General features: G+C 47.0%; 2 protein-coding genes and 1 long non-coding RNA gene across 4 annotated transcripts in view; 1 reads left to right on the top strand and 2 right to left on the bottom strand.

Annotated features, from left to right (window-relative positions):
• The window catches only part of DCTN2 (dynactin subunit 2), a 39,034-nt gene extending 26,335 nt beyond the window's left edge, over nucleotides 1-12,699 (top strand). For both annotated transcript variants that reach the window (XM_083428301.1, XM_083428302.1), the window contains 12 exons: nucleotides 132-228; nucleotides 1,063-1,124; nucleotides 1,954-2,052; nucleotides 2,336-2,496; nucleotides 4,033-4,186; nucleotides 6,201-6,266; nucleotides 6,977-7,015; nucleotides 8,355-8,432; nucleotides 8,538-8,609; nucleotides 9,891-9,993; nucleotides 10,679-10,770; nucleotides 12,176-12,699. In XM_083428301.1, the coding sequence (XP_083284427.1) occupies nucleotides 132-228; nucleotides 1,063-1,124; nucleotides 1,954-2,052; nucleotides 2,336-2,496; nucleotides 4,033-4,186; nucleotides 6,201-6,266; nucleotides 6,977-7,015; nucleotides 8,355-8,432; nucleotides 8,538-8,609; nucleotides 9,891-9,993; nucleotides 10,679-10,770; nucleotides 12,176-12,262 (1,110 nt within the window). In that variant the 3' untranslated portion in view covers nucleotides 12,263-12,699. The remainder of the gene's footprint in view (nucleotides 1-131; nucleotides 229-1,062; nucleotides 1,125-1,953; nucleotides 2,053-2,335; nucleotides 2,497-4,032; nucleotides 4,187-6,200; nucleotides 6,267-6,976; nucleotides 7,016-8,354; nucleotides 8,433-8,537; nucleotides 8,610-9,890; nucleotides 9,994-10,678; nucleotides 10,771-12,175) is intronic.
• On the bottom strand, nucleotides 7,400-8,348 carry LOC310671950. Its single transcript, XR_014508309.1, has 2 exons — nucleotides 7,873-8,348; nucleotides 7,400-7,803 (listed from the first exon to the last, which is right to left on the bottom strand). It is a non-coding gene; the product is annotated as an uncharacterized lncRNA (long non-coding RNA).
• Nucleotides 12,700-14,710: 2,011 nt separating the features above from the next.
• The window catches only part of MBD6 (methyl-CpG binding domain protein 6), a 29,111-nt gene continuing 27,358 nt past the window's right edge, over nucleotides 14,711-16,463 (bottom strand). Inside the window, exon 13 of the mRNA XM_083428195.1 lies at nucleotides 14,711-16,314. Within this exon, the coding sequence (XP_083284321.1) occupies nucleotides 16,240-16,314 (75 nt within the window). The 3' untranslated portion in view covers nucleotides 14,711-16,239. The remainder of the gene's footprint in view (nucleotides 16,315-16,463) is intronic.

Below are 16,463 nucleotides of genomic sequence, written 5' to 3' on the forward strand. Positions count from 1 at the left end.
CTCCTCTGTTCTGCTTGGCCCTTGTGAAGATTGCTTGGAATCTGTTGATTGCGGTTGGGAGGGTGGTTTGGGGAGGTGGAGAAAAATAAGGCTGGGTGCTCTGATATTTGTTTGTTTTTCTCTCTACACAGGAGGAGCTAACTAGCACCAGTGTGGAACATATCATAGTCAACCCCAATGCGGCTTATGACAAATTTAAGGACAAGCGAGTGGGCACTAAAGGACTAGGTAAGTGTTTCTCCATAGGCCCTTTCTTGAGTATGTGTCCAGGGTGGTGGGGGAGCAGTAGATCCGGAGTAGAAAATGTACCAAAGAAAAACATTCAAAGCAATCCTCAAAAGAACCCAAGGATCCTTGTTTAAAATGCCTTAATAATTTACAATAATAAGGTTATATACATACTGAACATTTCAAATAACTTATTCCTAGTTTAGCTTATGTCTGCCAGTCATTTGTCTCATTGCCTGCAGATGTGAGATGCAGCACAATGCATGCATGACTATTTTTCAGTGGTTGTGTGTGTGTGTGTGTGTGTTGGACGTACAAGATGTTAGTGTGCCCTTGAATGGAGATCTTCAGGTTTGTTCTGAACCAGAGGAAGCAACAGGGTTTCTTTTGCAGTTTTGAACACTGGTCCTTACAGATGATGGATCAAGCTCATTAGCCAAGCCCTTGCTTTCTGTGCAGAAGGTCCCAGATTCAATTCCTGACATCTCTGGGTAAGGCTGGTGATGTCCCATGTCTGAAAACCCAGAGAGCCACTACCAAACAGTATAGACAATATAGTACAGGCCTAGCTTGGTATAAGAAAGCTTCTTATAGTCTTCCTAAAACTTGAAGGCACAGTAGTGCAGCCGGGCCTGTCTTGGCCCTGGTATGAAGTCTGTGAGAAGTTGGTAGAAAAGTCAAAAGGCCGTTCTACAAATATGAGCTGCTGATCAAAGAACTACTAGCTCCAATTGTGAATCCTGTGACTTAATTTTAATGGAAAACATGAAACTTGAGGCTGTTCAGTCTAAAAGTACAGAAAGATTTTCCCCCGTTCCTCCTTTTGATTCCTAGATTTCTCTGATCGTATTAGCAAAACCAAGAGAACTGGCTATGAGTCTGGAGACTATGAAATGGTAAGTAACTAACTCAGATGAACTGTAGACGGAAAGGAAAACCTTTGCTCTGTACCAAGCTGTATCTCAGCTGGAGAATGAGATTGTAGCCTTAAGTAGAGGCGTGTGCTAGGCACACAGTCAGGGCAGGAGGTCACGTGGCACCAGTATTAGTTCAGGATCCAAGAAGAAAAGTCAAGTCTAGCCAAGGCCCAGGATCCAGCAAGGCAAGTTCAGATAGAGGGGTCAGTTCATATAAGCAAGGTCAAGGTTCACCAACAAGCAAGGCAGGGAGAACTCTCAGTAGCTCCAGCTGGAGCCTGGGATGGAAGTTACACATGGCAGGTTTGGATGTTGCTTCAACAAGCATCAAGCCCAGACTGAGCCTTAAATAGGGCTTCCTCTATATCCACCACCTATTTTCCTAAGGGCCCAGGGCCAGGAAAGGCTTGTAGTCCAAATCTGCTAGGAGGCAAGACCTCCCATTCACCAGCCTTCCTCAGGTTAGCCATTGCCATGGATGACCAGCCCGTGGCACGGGCTCCACAGGAGCAGGAATCCATGGCATTCTTGAACTTCCCATTAATTGCCCTGCTCAGTTCTGCCTTTGGCCGCATCAACCACTAATGTGTCACCTCTGGGAAGTTGCCCAGATGGGAAGGTGACCCTCAGGTTGAAAAAGACTTCTCATTGCTGATCTAGACTATATAAGAACTCTCTCACAGAAAGAATTGAGAATGGCCCTTCCTAGAGCCAGCCTTGCAACAGGAGATGGGGTGAGATGGAATTGTGCTTCCCCCTAAAAATTCTGGTGTTGCTGTTGACCTGAGAATCCTATTTTATTTTTAAGCTAGGGGAAGGCCTTGGTGTGAAGGAGACTCCCCAGCAGAAATACCAGCGTCTGCTGCATGAAGTTCAGGAGCTGACTGCCGAAGTAGAGAAGATCAAGGTAAGATCAAGGTGGTCTCTGTTCTTGTTTCCTTCTGGCCCCCTTGCAGCTCCTCTGTGGGCCCTATTGATTTGGACCCACCCATCTTCTTGGTCTAGTCCTCGGGCCCAAATGCAAAATGAAGGCCTTTGTTATCCAATATGTTGTCCTTGCCTTGAGACGATGTGCTTTACTGCTGTGGTTAGTATCAGTACAAGGGGGAGCAGCCCAGGGTCAGAGAGGACCGTGCCCCAAACAGTTACTGAATGCCAGGCTTTCAAAGCTTCTATCCCTTCTTCCACAGAGCACCGTGAAGGAGTCGGCTGCCGAGGAGAAACTGACACCAGTTGCCCTTGCTAAGCAGGTGGCCAGCCTGAAACAACAACTTGTCTCCACCCACCTGGAGAAACTGCTGGGGCCAGATGCAGCCATCAACTTAACAGATCCTGATGGTGCTCTAGCCAAGTAAGTCACGGTGGAGTCAGCACTGCAGTTGCCCAGGGCTTAGTCCCACAAGCTGCTTAGCCCTGGAAAAACATGTCTTCATAAGAGTCCATCTGAACCAGCCCTTCACCCTTGACTACTGCCTTCAGGCCCTCTGCACCAGTGTTCGAAATTCACATTGTTCTTAGGCACATTTTGCAACAAGGAATTTAATTAGTGTGAGCAGTGTCTGAGCTCTGGGCACAGTACTGCACCTAAGATTTCATATTAAAACTGCAGAGTGGAAGGAAAGGGGGATATTTTCTGCCTCCCCACTTCCAGCTACTCTCTGACTGGAGAAGAGACCCATTCTTAAGAATATTACAGGGGTGGGCAGGGGACCATGTGGAAAGTGGACATAATGTTTTAGCTGCAGTTCATTCATTTTCAGCTTTGTATTCTTATAAAAAAGCATACCTAGACATTCCGTTGCTGTGCCCATAACCTAGGTTTAAGGGGCTCTTAGCTTTCATATCTCAGTTTTTAACACTGCTCTGCACCTCAGAGTAGGCCACGCAAGGCCAAGAGTGTCAACTTCAGGGCAAGCTTGAGATCAGTTGTACATCTCTCTGTGGAGCACATTGTCTGCATTTAGCAGGAGTGCTGAGATTGTGATGGGATCATAGGACTGGATGGGGCCATGGAGCCATCAGCTCATCCCCTTAAGGCAAGGGTGGAGAGTTGAGTTGGCCCATCATCTCCTAACCATTGACCAGGCTGACTGGGGCTGCTGGAGTCCCACAACAACCACAAGGCAACCCATCCTTGCTTTAAGGGAGTAGATTATACCTATAGATAAACTTGCATAATGCAGACCATCAAAGAGAGTTGTGATTTTTTGGGTGTGAACTGGGGGAAATTGCCTGGAGAATTTCCCACTGGTTCTAAATTGATGGGGATCAGATGCAGTGCATCTTTTTGACTTTTCTTTTAGTAAAACATCTTTTTTAGTCTTGTTAGTTTTGCAGTCTGTATAAATTTCCCGCAGGGAAGGAAATCAATAAAGTGCACTTAGTGTGGTTTAAATGCTATTTTCAAAGATTTACCTGGAAATTATTTTTATTGGAATACTTGTAAATATTTAAATACATGGCAGCACAATAGCTTACCTTTCCCTTTCCATTATTCAGATTTTAAGAAGAAAATATAAGCAGGGAAAATGGTTAACATACTAATTTTAGCATGCCTGAAGAGCTACGTGCAGAAATATATGTGCTTTCTAGGGATGGTCATCTGAAAAAGTTGAAAACAACCATTCTAGATTTGATGAGTTGCCCAGTTGCTGTATACCGTGTTCAAAGTAAATTTCTAAACATGGACCATTTCCCAACTGACATCGGCTGCAAGCATACAGAGGAGAAAAGTTTCCCCATCCCTTCTAATTATGCTCATGCCCCTCATTATTCCAATCTCTGATCCAAAATCCATTGCAGCAGGCGGTAGCTGTTCTAGCCAGTGTAGTCAGTGGGGACCTAACCATGTGCCCTCTAAACATTTGTGGCCTCTTCAACTTGTCAGGCGTTTGCTCATTCAACTGGAAACAGCCAAGAGTACTAAGGTGCCCCCTGCAAGTGGGAAGAGCCCAGCGAAAACTGCGGCTGGCCCAGGAAACATGGTGACTTATGAACTGCACTCCCGGCCTGAGCAGGACAAATTCTCTCATGCTGCCAAGGTAAGAACAGGAGTATTTGATCTTTGAGACCCCTCTGGGACTTATAAGGAAATCGCTAGGAAGATGAGCTGATGCTACATTGGTACAGCAGCAAGGTGCTTTAGCAGGGCCCTCATTGTATGCCATTCTCTCTCCAAGTGCCTTTCTCTCTCCAAGCTCAGCTCTGGGGGCAGGAGAGCATTCTGTTGCTTTATGGGGTGTTTGATTTGAGTGGGGAAACGCCTATTGTGCACAGCACTGGTTGGTTAGTACTTGTGACGTCACAAGGACCCAAAGCTCCAGAGCATTTTTGTGTCCATATGTGTCTTCACTTAAAGAGAGCTGGAGACTGGGAGCATCAGGGTCTCGGTAATGTCTAGGAATAGTTCCCTTCCTCTGGGACTTATGACATACATCAACTTGGCTTGTGCGTCTGTATGAAGCTAATGTATTGGATACTGAAGAAAGGAATTTCCAGAATGCAGAGCCTTTTTCCTAAGCTGCTTCCCTGTCCCACACACAGCATGTATATACAGGGCTCATGGAGATCTTGAAGCATAGATCATTTTTGTGAATCTTCTCCTTCCCTCCCCACTGCACACAAAGTTTGAGCCTTTCTCACCCCATAGCAGAATAGAGCATCATAGAGTAATGAACCTTATTTTGGCTCCTTTGCTTTCCCCACACTTTCTCGGTAATCCTTTAACATCTGCATCACCCAGCAGTCTCGGTGACTTCATTCTGAGTGCTTTAGAGTTAATGGGGTTATTGACTTACTTATTCTACAGTCATGAAAGCTTAGGAAGGCGGGAGTGGGAAACAGTGATAATATATTCCTGGTAATATTCTATACAGTCTGGGCTCAGGGTTCCCCAGAACGTGGGTTGCAACTCTGTTGGGACTGTTGAAAAGAAATATCTGGCTGTAGGTTCCAGCCTGCTTCAGGTCCAGGTACTTCATGCTGGGGTTGAAGTGGTGGTGGGAAAAGGTGTCATTAATCGTATTTGTACCCTGCTTTTTGGCCGTCCATTCTAGGCAACACAAAAATACCATTGTTAAAATGGCTAGGAAGGAGCTCAAAAGAAGTGGAGGGAGTGATAGGCAAAGTCTTGTAGCGTTGAGCAGATGAGCAAGGGACACAGGGATGCAGAAATCCAGATAAGATTTTTCATTTTGCTGGAGGACTGTGGAATACTCTCTCCCTTAAGCATGCCCATATCTCCTTGGATGCCAGCATCAGACACCCATCCCTCCATCTGTTCTTCTCTCTGTAAGCAAGTGCAGTGGTGGCTGAAGCAGGTGTTGTCATCCCCCATTGGTGGGGGTGGGAGGGCATGCCCACACCATTTTGGATTCCTTTCTCTCATTTTCCCAGTTTCGGATTATGCCACACACAACACATTAGTCATTTTGTGATGGTGCCCCTAACACCTTCTCAAACTTCCAAATGTGCCCAAGAAGGTTGGCAACCTCTAAGTGAAAGAAATGAAGTTGTAGTGGAGTGTCAGTCTCAGTGGAGAACTTTTTTCTTGGGGGGGGGGGAACCTTTGTGGCTGATTTGAAATGATTGGTGTGTATTTCTGTCATAGTCATGTATAGTAGGTAATATAATCTCATTCTGGACAAACTTTCAAGCTTTCCAACTTCTGGAATTTTCACCTGGCTTTAGATTCCTTGAGCCATCCATCCACACTTACAATTGTTTTGTGCCTTGATGTATGAAATCTAAATAGGCACGTGCACCCACCACCCAGTCCAATCCATCCAGGAAGTTTTCCTTGGCAAGCCCCATGAAAGTGAATATAGTCAAGGCGCCATGTTCTTGCACAGGTCTTGATCACTTCAATGGGGCTTGTGATGGGCAATTTCCTGGCATGTTGTACCCCATAGGTCAAATTGCCCTTAACGGCACCTGAAAATGACACATCTTGGTCAAGGGGGAATTTTAGAAGTGCTTTGCCCTGCAATTCAAAGAGGCTTCTCGGGAGGGAGGGGAGCGCAACGCATCTTCATTTGCTCCCTCTGGTCTTTCCAGATTGCGGAATTGGAGAAGCGATTGGCTGAGCTGGAAGCAACAATTCGCTGTGAGCAGGATGTCCAGGTGAGGCCGAAAGGCAGTGGAAGCCCTGGGTCCACGGAGAAGGTGATGGGGACAAGGGGGAAGAGGCCATAGCTCAGTGGTAGAGCATCTGCTTTGCATGCAGAAGGTCTCAGTTCAATACCCAGTATCCCCAGGTAGGCCTGAGAGATACTTTGGTCTGAAGTCCTGGAGTGCTCCTGCCAGTCAGTGTAGACACTATTGAGGTAGATGGACCAATGCCTGACTTGGCAGGCTCCTTAAGGGGTAATGGGAACAGGTGTAACAGCAGGCTAGATTTTATGATGAACTCCATGGCCTCATTCGTTAGCCACTCCTGAGATTTTCTCCAGTGATGCATTTAGAGCAGCATCTACTTTGGCCCTGTAGGCGTGCTGTAAAATTGTCCAGGAGGTGTAATGCCTGGAGCTGGTTACAGGGCCGGAATGAATTAAATTGTACATGGGCAGCCTGTGGCTGAAAATCCACAAGTGGCATAGGCAGCTGACTTTGTAGCACTCCTGGGCGAGAGCAGAATGCCCTGGCCGTGCCATAGAGTCAGACTTGCTGGACTAGAAGCTGCTCCAGCCCAGAGTGCAGGAACTACATGGCTATTGTTGAGTGTGATGCAGTGGCATTGCCTCACACTGCAGATTGGCTTGTGCCATGCTTGCCAAAGGCTGGCCAGCACTATCCTAATCAACCCCCCCCCCCCTCGCATTTTCTCTCTCTAGAATCCTCTGTCTGTCGGACTGCAAGGAGCTAGTCTTATGGTAAGCTGTTGGCTGAAGTTTATAAGTGGCCTGTGCCTTTTGGGATTGGAAAGGAATTAAAGGGGATGTTTGCTTTTACAGATTGGGCATGAAGGTTGTCTCTTAATTTATCCTGTAGCTGCTGGGAGGCCAGGTTGGGCTTGATGAGTGCTGTGCAAAGTGTGTGTGTGTACATGTACAAAGCACATTAGTTTGTAAATGGAAAGGAATGAGATACTATGCTGAAACGTTGGGAAAAATAGCTTCTAGGCCAGGATTAAGGGAAATAGGTTTGCACCTCCCTCTATAAGATGTTCTAGACCAGGGGTCGGCAACCTTTTTCAGCCGTGGGCCAGTCCACCGTCCCTCAGACCATGTGGTGGGCTGGACTATATTTTGGGGGGGGGGTGGGAGTGAACGAATTCCTACACCCCACAAATAACCCAGAGATGCGTTTTAAATAAAAGGACATATTCTACTCATGTAAAAACATGCTGATTCATGGGCTGGATTTAGAAGGCGATTGGGCCGGATCTGGTTGCCTACCTTATGTTGCCTACCCCTGTTCTAGACAAAATGTTCTATGTCTCTGTGGATTAAGTTCCTTTTCTTTATTTTTGACTACTGAGCTGAGGTAATCTGTGCCAAGTAAAACTGAAATTTTCCAACCTAAACAATATTTGCAAATTTACTAAATATTTCTCATGTTTTGCAAAATTCTGTCTTTAAAAGCTATTTTACATAATCTATTCTAGTTTTGCTAGTCTTCAAGAAGGCCGAGGAGCTATGTAGGTTGCTGAAATTTCTCTCTCTCTCTCTCTCTCTCTCTCTCTCTCTCTCACACACACACACACACACACACACACAAAACACAGCACCTGCTGAAATTTCTCTCTCACACACACACACACAACACAGCACCATCAGAAACCTATTTAAACTACGCCTTTGGTACCTGAGATTCCAATTTGCATTATTCATGCAGTATGAAGCATATATTCACAACAGTGAAAACTAGAAATATGCTGTCTTTAAGAAAAAATACAAGATTCTTGAGTAGCTGAAATTTCCATCCAAGGTTGTGTTCCACTGGTGGTTGGTTGTTGTTCTGTACAATTGCAGCATAGACGCATCCCCATGTATTACCTCAAAGAGCTGATGATATTCCGGGGGGGGGGGGGGGGGCTCACTGGATCTGGCTGGGACAAATGTCGCCTGGGCAGGAAGAGCCAATGGTAGGAAAGGCCAGCCTGAGGGCCGGGACTAATTCCACACACTGATTTGAGTTAGCCAACTAAAGTTTTGCCTACATGTATTTTTCCCTCTAAAACGCTTTCCCCATGTCACATCCTCTCCATAGCAAACTGTAGAGATCCTGCAGGCCAAAGTCAGCTCCTTGGACGTAGCCACCCTGGACCAGGTGGAGGCAAGGCTACAGGTGAGTCTTTTTCAGCCACAGCATTTAGGGCACGTGGAAAGGACTAAGTGATTTTGAAAGTTCTGGCAGGGTCTAGCTTTCCTAATGGCAGTTCTTCATTCGTAGAGCGTCTTGGGAAAAGTGAATGAGATTGCCAAGCACAAGGCCACGGTGGAGGATGCAGACACTCAAAGCAAGGTCAGATGTGTTTTCTCTCTGTAACTGGGCAAACGATAAAACCCACAGTTCCACTTTCTGTATTGGTATGAAAGCATCTTGTTGATTGACTCTGCCCAGTATACCTGAAGGAGCATCTCCACCCCCATTGCTCAGCCCAGACCCTGAGGTCTTCCTCTGAGGGTCTTCTGCTGGTTCCCTCACTGTGAGAAGTGAAGTTTCAGGCAGAGGGCCTTCTCAGTAGTGGCGCCTTCCCTTCAGATGTCAAGGGGGTAAAGAACGACATGACATTTAGAAGGCATCTGAAGGCAGCCCTGTGTCAGGATGTTTTTAATGTTTGATATTTTACCATGATTTATATATGTTGTAAGTCGCCCAGAGTGGCTGGGGAAACCCAGCCTGATGAGTGAGGTATAAATAATAAAAGTAGTAGTAGTAGCAGCAGCAGTAGTAGTAAGGGCAGCATTGGCCTGCCATTACCGATCAGGTCAGTGTGATTTCCTGATCCCGGTGGCAAAGAGCACTGTGGGTTCATAAGGCTTCTGCCAACTCTGGAAGAGGAAGAAGGGTAGAGACTTATCAGTTGTGGATGTTCTGAACAAGCCAATGGGATAAATTCCCTGCCAGGCTATGTCTTGGTGATTCACACACAAACACAACACCCTGGTAAATTAAAGACTGCAGCTCTTCTGTGCCCTAGAAAATCCTGAATAAAGAAAAGGGGGTGACATTTGGGAATGGCTTACCACACAGCCTATGTCTTTTTTCCCACGTGTGCGCATCATCTGATCACTCAACATGTGATGTCTGCCTGTTTTATTGTGTGAGCTGAGCTCCACCATAGAGCATAAGAACATAACGTTAAGAGCTGTGCTGGATCAGGCCCATCTAGTCCAGCATCTTGTTCTCATATTCGACAGCCAGCTCCCTACAAGAAGCTTGTGAGCAGGACCTCAGCACCGCATTTTGTGATGTGAACATTTTGTCTGGTGTTCAGAGCTCTGCTGGCTCATTCACCTGAGCAAGTCAGCATTTGATGCTGTGTCACCAAGGGATGAATGCAACATGATTTGTGCACTGGCCCTTTGTTGACAGACTTCTGCTTTTGCCAGCCAAGCAATGAGATTGTGAGCAAAACTAGATTACATTTTGTCGTCAGTATGTGTATGTGTTCATGAACACATGGGGAGTTTTTTGGAGGGATGGTGATGGAGGAAGATGATTGGCCTAAAGTTGAAGACCAGGTTCCCACTTGGATTCCCCCCCCCCGATAACTTTCTGCCTCCCCCCCCCCCCATACAGGTGCATCAGCTCTATGAGACTGTGCAGCGCTGGAACCCTCTGGCCAGCTCCCTCCCCGAGGTGGTGCAGCGCCTGGTTGCTGTGCGGCAGTTGCATGAGCAAGGTGAGCCTCTGAGCCAGGCAGGGGCATTCTCGTAACTCAGCCTTTGGGCCTCCCATTTGTGTTTGTTTATTTTGTCATTCTCATTTTTTTCTATTTTTTTTACACTTGAAACAATAACATTTCAAATAAAAGAAATACACAATTGATATTGACTCCCCTTCCCCTCCTTCAATTGTGCATTTTATTACTCCTCCCCCCCCCCATATTCTAATTTCTCCCTATATCTCATTTTCCTCGTCTTCACATTTACTGCTGAATTTATTCATTTTTTATGCTTAATTTATATCGCAAAAAAACAATCGACAAAAACAATCCAAGATCAATACATATTACAAAAAGAAAAGAAAAAAAAAAGATTCATACACAACAGATTCTATTATGACTTCCGATTATTCTGCTTATTTATTATGTTACTGTTAACTTCTTAATATGTTTACACTATGTCTCTACATAATCCATAAAACATTTCTAATCTTCCTCAAATAGTTTTTTTATCCTGATCTCTTTTTCTGTCTTTCAGTCCTGCCATTTCTATATATTCTGTTAACTTTGTCTGCCATTCTTCCTTTGTTGGTATTGTTTCTTCCCTCCACCATTCGAGACTTTGGGCCTCCCATTGCCCCAGTGAACTGGGTGGCTGTCCTTCCTGTCCCCAAGCTGACTTTTTGATTCTTCTCTGTTACAGCCATGCAGTTTGGGCAGCTCTTGACTCATTTAGACACTACCCAACAGATGATTTCTAATTCGTTGAAGGACAACGCTTCTTTGCTGACACAGGTGGGTTTCGGGGCTTTGGCTTTGGTGGGACTACTCGGGTCTCTACAAGCTGGCCAGTATGGATCGCATGGGTGCACCTAGTTGTGGGGAGAGCACCCAGCTGTATATTCCACTGTTTCTGAGAATAAACTGCAGCACAGATCCCTTTACCACAACTATGAGATGTAGACTTCGTAGTGCAACGTGCCTGAAGCCAGCTCCCCACAGAGCACGTCCTGCGGGATCCTGCCATTGTCCATTCTGTGGACATGGCCAAACCAGCATAGATGTCACTGGGACAGGAGTGTAAACATGCTGGGAACGTGGGCTTGGGGGAGCACATCTTTGCTGGAAACTGTCCTGCCATCCACACGTTTAGAAAATGGCAACTTAGCTGCTTTAGAGCGGGAGTGAGACCTGTGGCCCTCCAGACGTTGTTGGACTTCTGCTTCCCCCATCCCTGGCCACTTAGCCACGCTTGCTGGGGTTGGTGGGAGTTGGGAGGGGCTGCAGCTTCCCTGCCGCTGCTGTAGAGAGTACTGCCACCCTGAGAGGCAGCAGGTTGAAAACCAAAGTGTATGCGGACTACTTTGAAAACCATCTTGCGGCATTTGTGTGTCCTAAATAGAGCCAGGTGATTCATTGGTCTGGCTCACATGCTGGTAGGTAGCCATGGTGGAACATCTTCCCTTGATTGATGGGGTCTGTGTGGGGAGGGTAACAACGTCCAGATTTTTGGGCATTGAATTACAAGAGGATCTGTCCTGGAGTGTCAACACAAGGGGGCTTGTGAAGAAGGCGCAGCAGAGACTATACTTTTTGAGAATACTAAGGAAAAACCATCTTCCGCAGAAACTGCTGCTTGCCTTCTATCACTGTGCCATTGAGAGCGTGCTCACTTTATGGCTTATGTGTGTGGTACGGAAGCTGTACTACCCAGGACAGGATGGGGTTGTGCAGGGTTGTTAAGGCAGCAGAGAGCATTGTTGGCTGCCCACTCTCCACCTTAGAGCAGATTTATACCACAAGGTGCCATAGGAAGGCACTGGACATAGTAAAAGATCCATCGCATCCTGGTCACTGTCTCTTTGAGCTTTTGCCGTCGGGATGGAGATACAGGACGATGAAGACAAGAACGAGCCGTCTTAAGAACAGCTTCTTCTCCAGAGCGATCTCGGCCCTGAATGGGAAGCCCGGACTTTGAAAGTCAACTAATCTCCCTTGCTGTATCATACTGTATTGTTTAATTAGTGTTTTTATGGAGCAGTAAAGTAATTTCGTTGTCCCCAAAGGGGGCAATGACAATAAAGATATTATTATTATTATTATTATTATTATTATTATTATTATTATTATTAATCTGCTCAGGCAAAGCCCTCCATATGGCTGGCGTCTATCCATGTTCTCTCCCTCCATCTCTCTCTAGGTTCAGAAGACTATGAAGGAGAACCTGGCTACCGTGGAGGACAATTTTGCCACCATTAACGCACGGGTGCAGAAGCTTGCCAAGTGAATCCCCTTAACAAAGTCTACAAAGGCAGGAACTGAGGTTTGCCTGCTGTCCAAATAAGCACTAACCGCTCCGTCCCTTCCCTACCTCTGTCCCTTTTCTCGTGTGCACTTAGTGGGAGTTCAGCCTTGATGAGGGCTGGTGGACTGAGTGCTTATCTCTGTTAGAGGGCAGGTGTGTGCGCCCCCCCCCCCACCTCTTGCAATGCTTTGCACCCCTGTGGCAATTGATGCTGACTGCAGAGGGCAGTGTTGCATTCCAGATTGGAGGGAGGGTGTGCTAGAGAGGGAACCAACTTTGGGTATCCACCTGGGAAGTTGTACTCACTGCTGCTTGGCTCGGAGCCTTCCACTTGGAAAGATTATCTTACCTCTCAGCCTGGCATGGAAGCAGATTGTATTGTTGTATAATTATTTACTGTCATTAAACACTTATGCTTAGTGCTCTGTACTTGGTTTTTGTGTGTGTGTGTGTGTGGAACAGGTTGCATGTGCTTGTCTTTCTGTAGTCTCCAGATTGTGCTCTTCATGAAGGAGAAGGTTGTCAGTGGCTCCTAGTTACAATGGCTTTTGGCTTGCCCAGAAACACTTTGGCAATGAGTATGAGGTGCTTGGAGACAAGCATCAGGTGAGGTCTGTTGCTCCCTTGCTCTTGTTCTGGGCTTCCCAAAGACATCTAATGCCCTCTGTGGACAACAGGGCTAGATGGGCCTTTGGTGAGATCCAGAGAGCTCTTCTTAAGTTCTTGTCCCATTTCACCCTTGGGAAGTCTGCACAAGCTCTTCCAATCTCCTCTCCTTTAGTGAAATAGCACAGCCTACACTGAACTCCCAGAACTGAAGTGACACCACTTCACATATTACATTCAGGGTGGAGGGATTCATTCACTGCTGCTCATTCGGAATAATCTATGCTGGGTAGCAGTCGCATTGACTAGGAGGTCATTGCTAAAGCTGTTTGTTATTACAGCAGATACTGGTTGTGTGATGAAGGACAGATATACAGTGGTACCTCAGGTTACAGATAATTCAGGTTACAGACTCCGCTAACCCAGAAATAGTACCTCGGGTTAAGAAATTTGCTTCAGGATGAGAACAGAAATCGCAAAGTGGTGGCGCAACGGCAGCAGGAGGCCCCATTAGCTAAAGTGGTGCTTCAGGTTAAGAACAGACCTCCAGAATTAATTAAGTTCTTAACCCAAGTACCACTGTACAGCTTCAAAGACTCACATACCAGAAGCCCTGTTTGGGCTGTGGCTGACTAGTGCATTCACTCCATTATGTTTGAATTTCTTCCCCATCCATCATATATCATGAGATAAGCAAATATACTAGGAGCTGTGCCTCCGCCTGCCTGCTGTGTTCACTAACCCCCACATTAACTCCCTAGAGCTTCCCCTTCCCACCCTCGTGCAACTATGGTGGTTGGCATCGTTCTGTCTTGAGAAACAAGGGAGTGTGCCGCCAGGGGTGAAACCAGCACTGAAGCCAACGGTGACCTCCCTGGGGCACAAGCCTGGGCAGTGTGTCTGGAGGTCCTGGGCTGCCCAGACCCCCCCCCCCCACCTCACTGATGTTTTCCAAAGGAAAGCAGAGCAATAGGTTTGGCATCAGCTTGGCTGCAGGAGATGCTGGAAGGAGGCAGACAAGGAGCCATCCAGCCGCCGTAGGGACTCCACTTAAGATTTGTGTCGGGTTTACTCCTTAGCCTTTTCTTCTCCCAAAGATGTCCCGGAAGGCAGCAGAGGTTTAGGATCAGTGTTTTCCTTCTAGATGAGGCTGAGGAGCCCAATCTACTCCTCATTTCCCTCTACAGTATGTGCAAAAATGACCTCTTGCAGCTCACATAACTAAGCTCAATTTTCACCTTCCAAACCCCATTTCTGAAGCCACTTCTATTCTGCAACACCCCCTCTGCGCCCATTTTCACCTTCACACCCATGTTGATTCTTCCTCCTTTTAGGCAACCCCCGCCTTGCACACGATCCACTCCCATGGTAAACTCCTGCATCTGCCTCTTTCCACATTGGACTACTTCGTGACTAAGCACCTTTTTCACCTTCTGCCAAATTACAAAACCACCATCTCTTCCTATTCTTCAGGCCCTTGCATGCACTTGCTTTCATTTCCCATGCCTCCTGCGCTCTGCTTTTTTGAAACCCCCTTCCTGTTCTCAACTCTGTGTTGCACACAAATCACCCGTTTCCATGCTGTAGCCTCTCTCCTATTGTGCATCTTGCATGCACATATCATTTTCACCTTCACTTCCTTTTCTCTTGCTCCTCCTTCCTTCGGCTCTCCCTTGCACACAGACCACCACCCTATTTCCATCTCATCCGGCGGTCTGACTTAGTTTAAGGCAGGGTGTTTTCAGCCTCTTAAAAATACGGGCTGCACACCACCCTGCTTCCAGAGCTGTGAGCTGAGCTGACAAAAGACCAACCCCACAAGACTTTGTTTTAAATACATATTTTAATACTTGATACAAAACACACACACCCCCCCAAAAAAATAAACAAGTAAAGAAACAGTAACTTCGATCTAAGCGGCAAAATATTTTCATCTGTTAAATTAAAAGTCGCTCCCATAGAAAAGCTACAATTCACAATTGTGTAATTGTTTTTTTTTTTTTACAAAACAAAATTTAAGCTCGAAAAAGGAAAATAGTTCCCCCCTCCAAATTCCTTTTTAAAAATTTTATTTATACAAAACAAAGGCCGAAGTTGGTTGGTTGGTTTGAAGTGCACAGGGGAGGGGGAGACAGCGCGAACTGTACAGTATCTACACAGTGCTTTTGCATAATCCGTCAAGATTCTCAACCAGACATGGGGGCAGGTGGTGGTGTACTTGGGGCGTGGAGCGTTTTGGTCGTTCAGAGATGAAGGCTGTAGTGTGTATGTTTGCAGGGAGGGGGCTAGAGAAGCAGGTGCAGGGGCAAAGCTGGGCCAATTCTAGTTAGAGCACAAACAACTCCTCTCCCTGGGCAAGGACCTGAGTGTTCTTTTGAGGATTTCTATAGAGAGAGAAAAATATGTAGGCAAAGGTTGCTTTTTTGTTTGTGTGTGTAAAGGGGGGGGGGTGAGAACTTGAAGCCCTACCAGTCCCAGGAGCCAAGGAGAAGAGCAAGCCCAACTGACCAGCCGGACTTTGCCTCGTGGCCCCTCTCTTTCAGTAGCGTCTCAATGGAGGTGGGGGGGGGGGGAGTGTGGTGGCGGGGAGTGAATGAATTGCTGAAGTATGGAAGGGAACGAATCCTCCCTTCAAAAACGTGGCTTCTTTTTCCTTATTGCTTTGTACCTTTAGCACAGGGGCCAGGATCTTGTGTGTGTTTTTGGCAAGGCAGAGAAAGAGAAAGAGACTGATTCTTGTATTAAAACCCTGAGCTGGTTCTCACCTGGGCGCGGAAGCGCACACAGGTCTGAGGTAAGGTGGGAAGTGAAAGGGCCAGGATGTCCTCTTCCTGGAGCACATGGCCCTTGCTACTCCTGCTGAGGTTCTGAGATTCAACCGAGGGGGGGGGGAGGGGGGGGAATCTCGCCAGCGTCAGGGGAGGGGGCAGCTACTACACAGCGGCAAGGGACTCCCCGTCAGGTCATTGAAAGAAAGAAGAAAAGCTTCCAAGAAGTGCTATGGGTGTGTCCAGCTCTAGTGCTCCTTTTGCTCCCATCCCAGCCTTTGCTCCCACCCACCCACATCCCAAAACAAATGCTGTGACCAGAGATGCACCTTGTGCTTTCAGGGGTCCCTTTTAGGAGAGATTTGGGACCCAGGCAACTGGTGAAGCTACAACACATTCACGGCTAAGGCGCAAAGAGCCCAGCAGCAGCAGCCGATCCTCTTGCTGGTATTTCCCTCCCCTCGCCCCATGTCCAGGGGGTGGGCACCAGAGATTAAGGGGGGTGGGGGGGAAGAGAGGGAGCAGCCAGAGGTGTCCTAAGCTCTGATCGCCTAGGAGCGAGGGGGGTCTCCGGTTCAGGTGGTGCTATGTGGGCAGTTTCCTCCTCCTGTTTTTCACGGGTCGGCCAGGCCGTGGCCGACGAGCAACAGTGTAGTCAACCTAACAGAAAAAGAGAAAGAGAGTGAAGGAGGTGTTTAAAGCTCAGCTTGCTAAGTGGGCAGAGCTCAGAGGCAGGCGCTGCATCTATGCCAATGCAGGGGGCGCTCCTGTTATAAATAAAGTCCATTTATTTCCAGGGCGTAAAAAGA

This window comes from Podarcis tiliguerta (assembly GCF_965153285.1).
Source record: "Podarcis tiliguerta genome assembly, chromosome: 2".
Classification (NCBI taxonomy): Eukaryota; Metazoa; Chordata; class Lepidosauria; order Squamata; family Lacertidae; genus Podarcis; species Podarcis tiliguerta.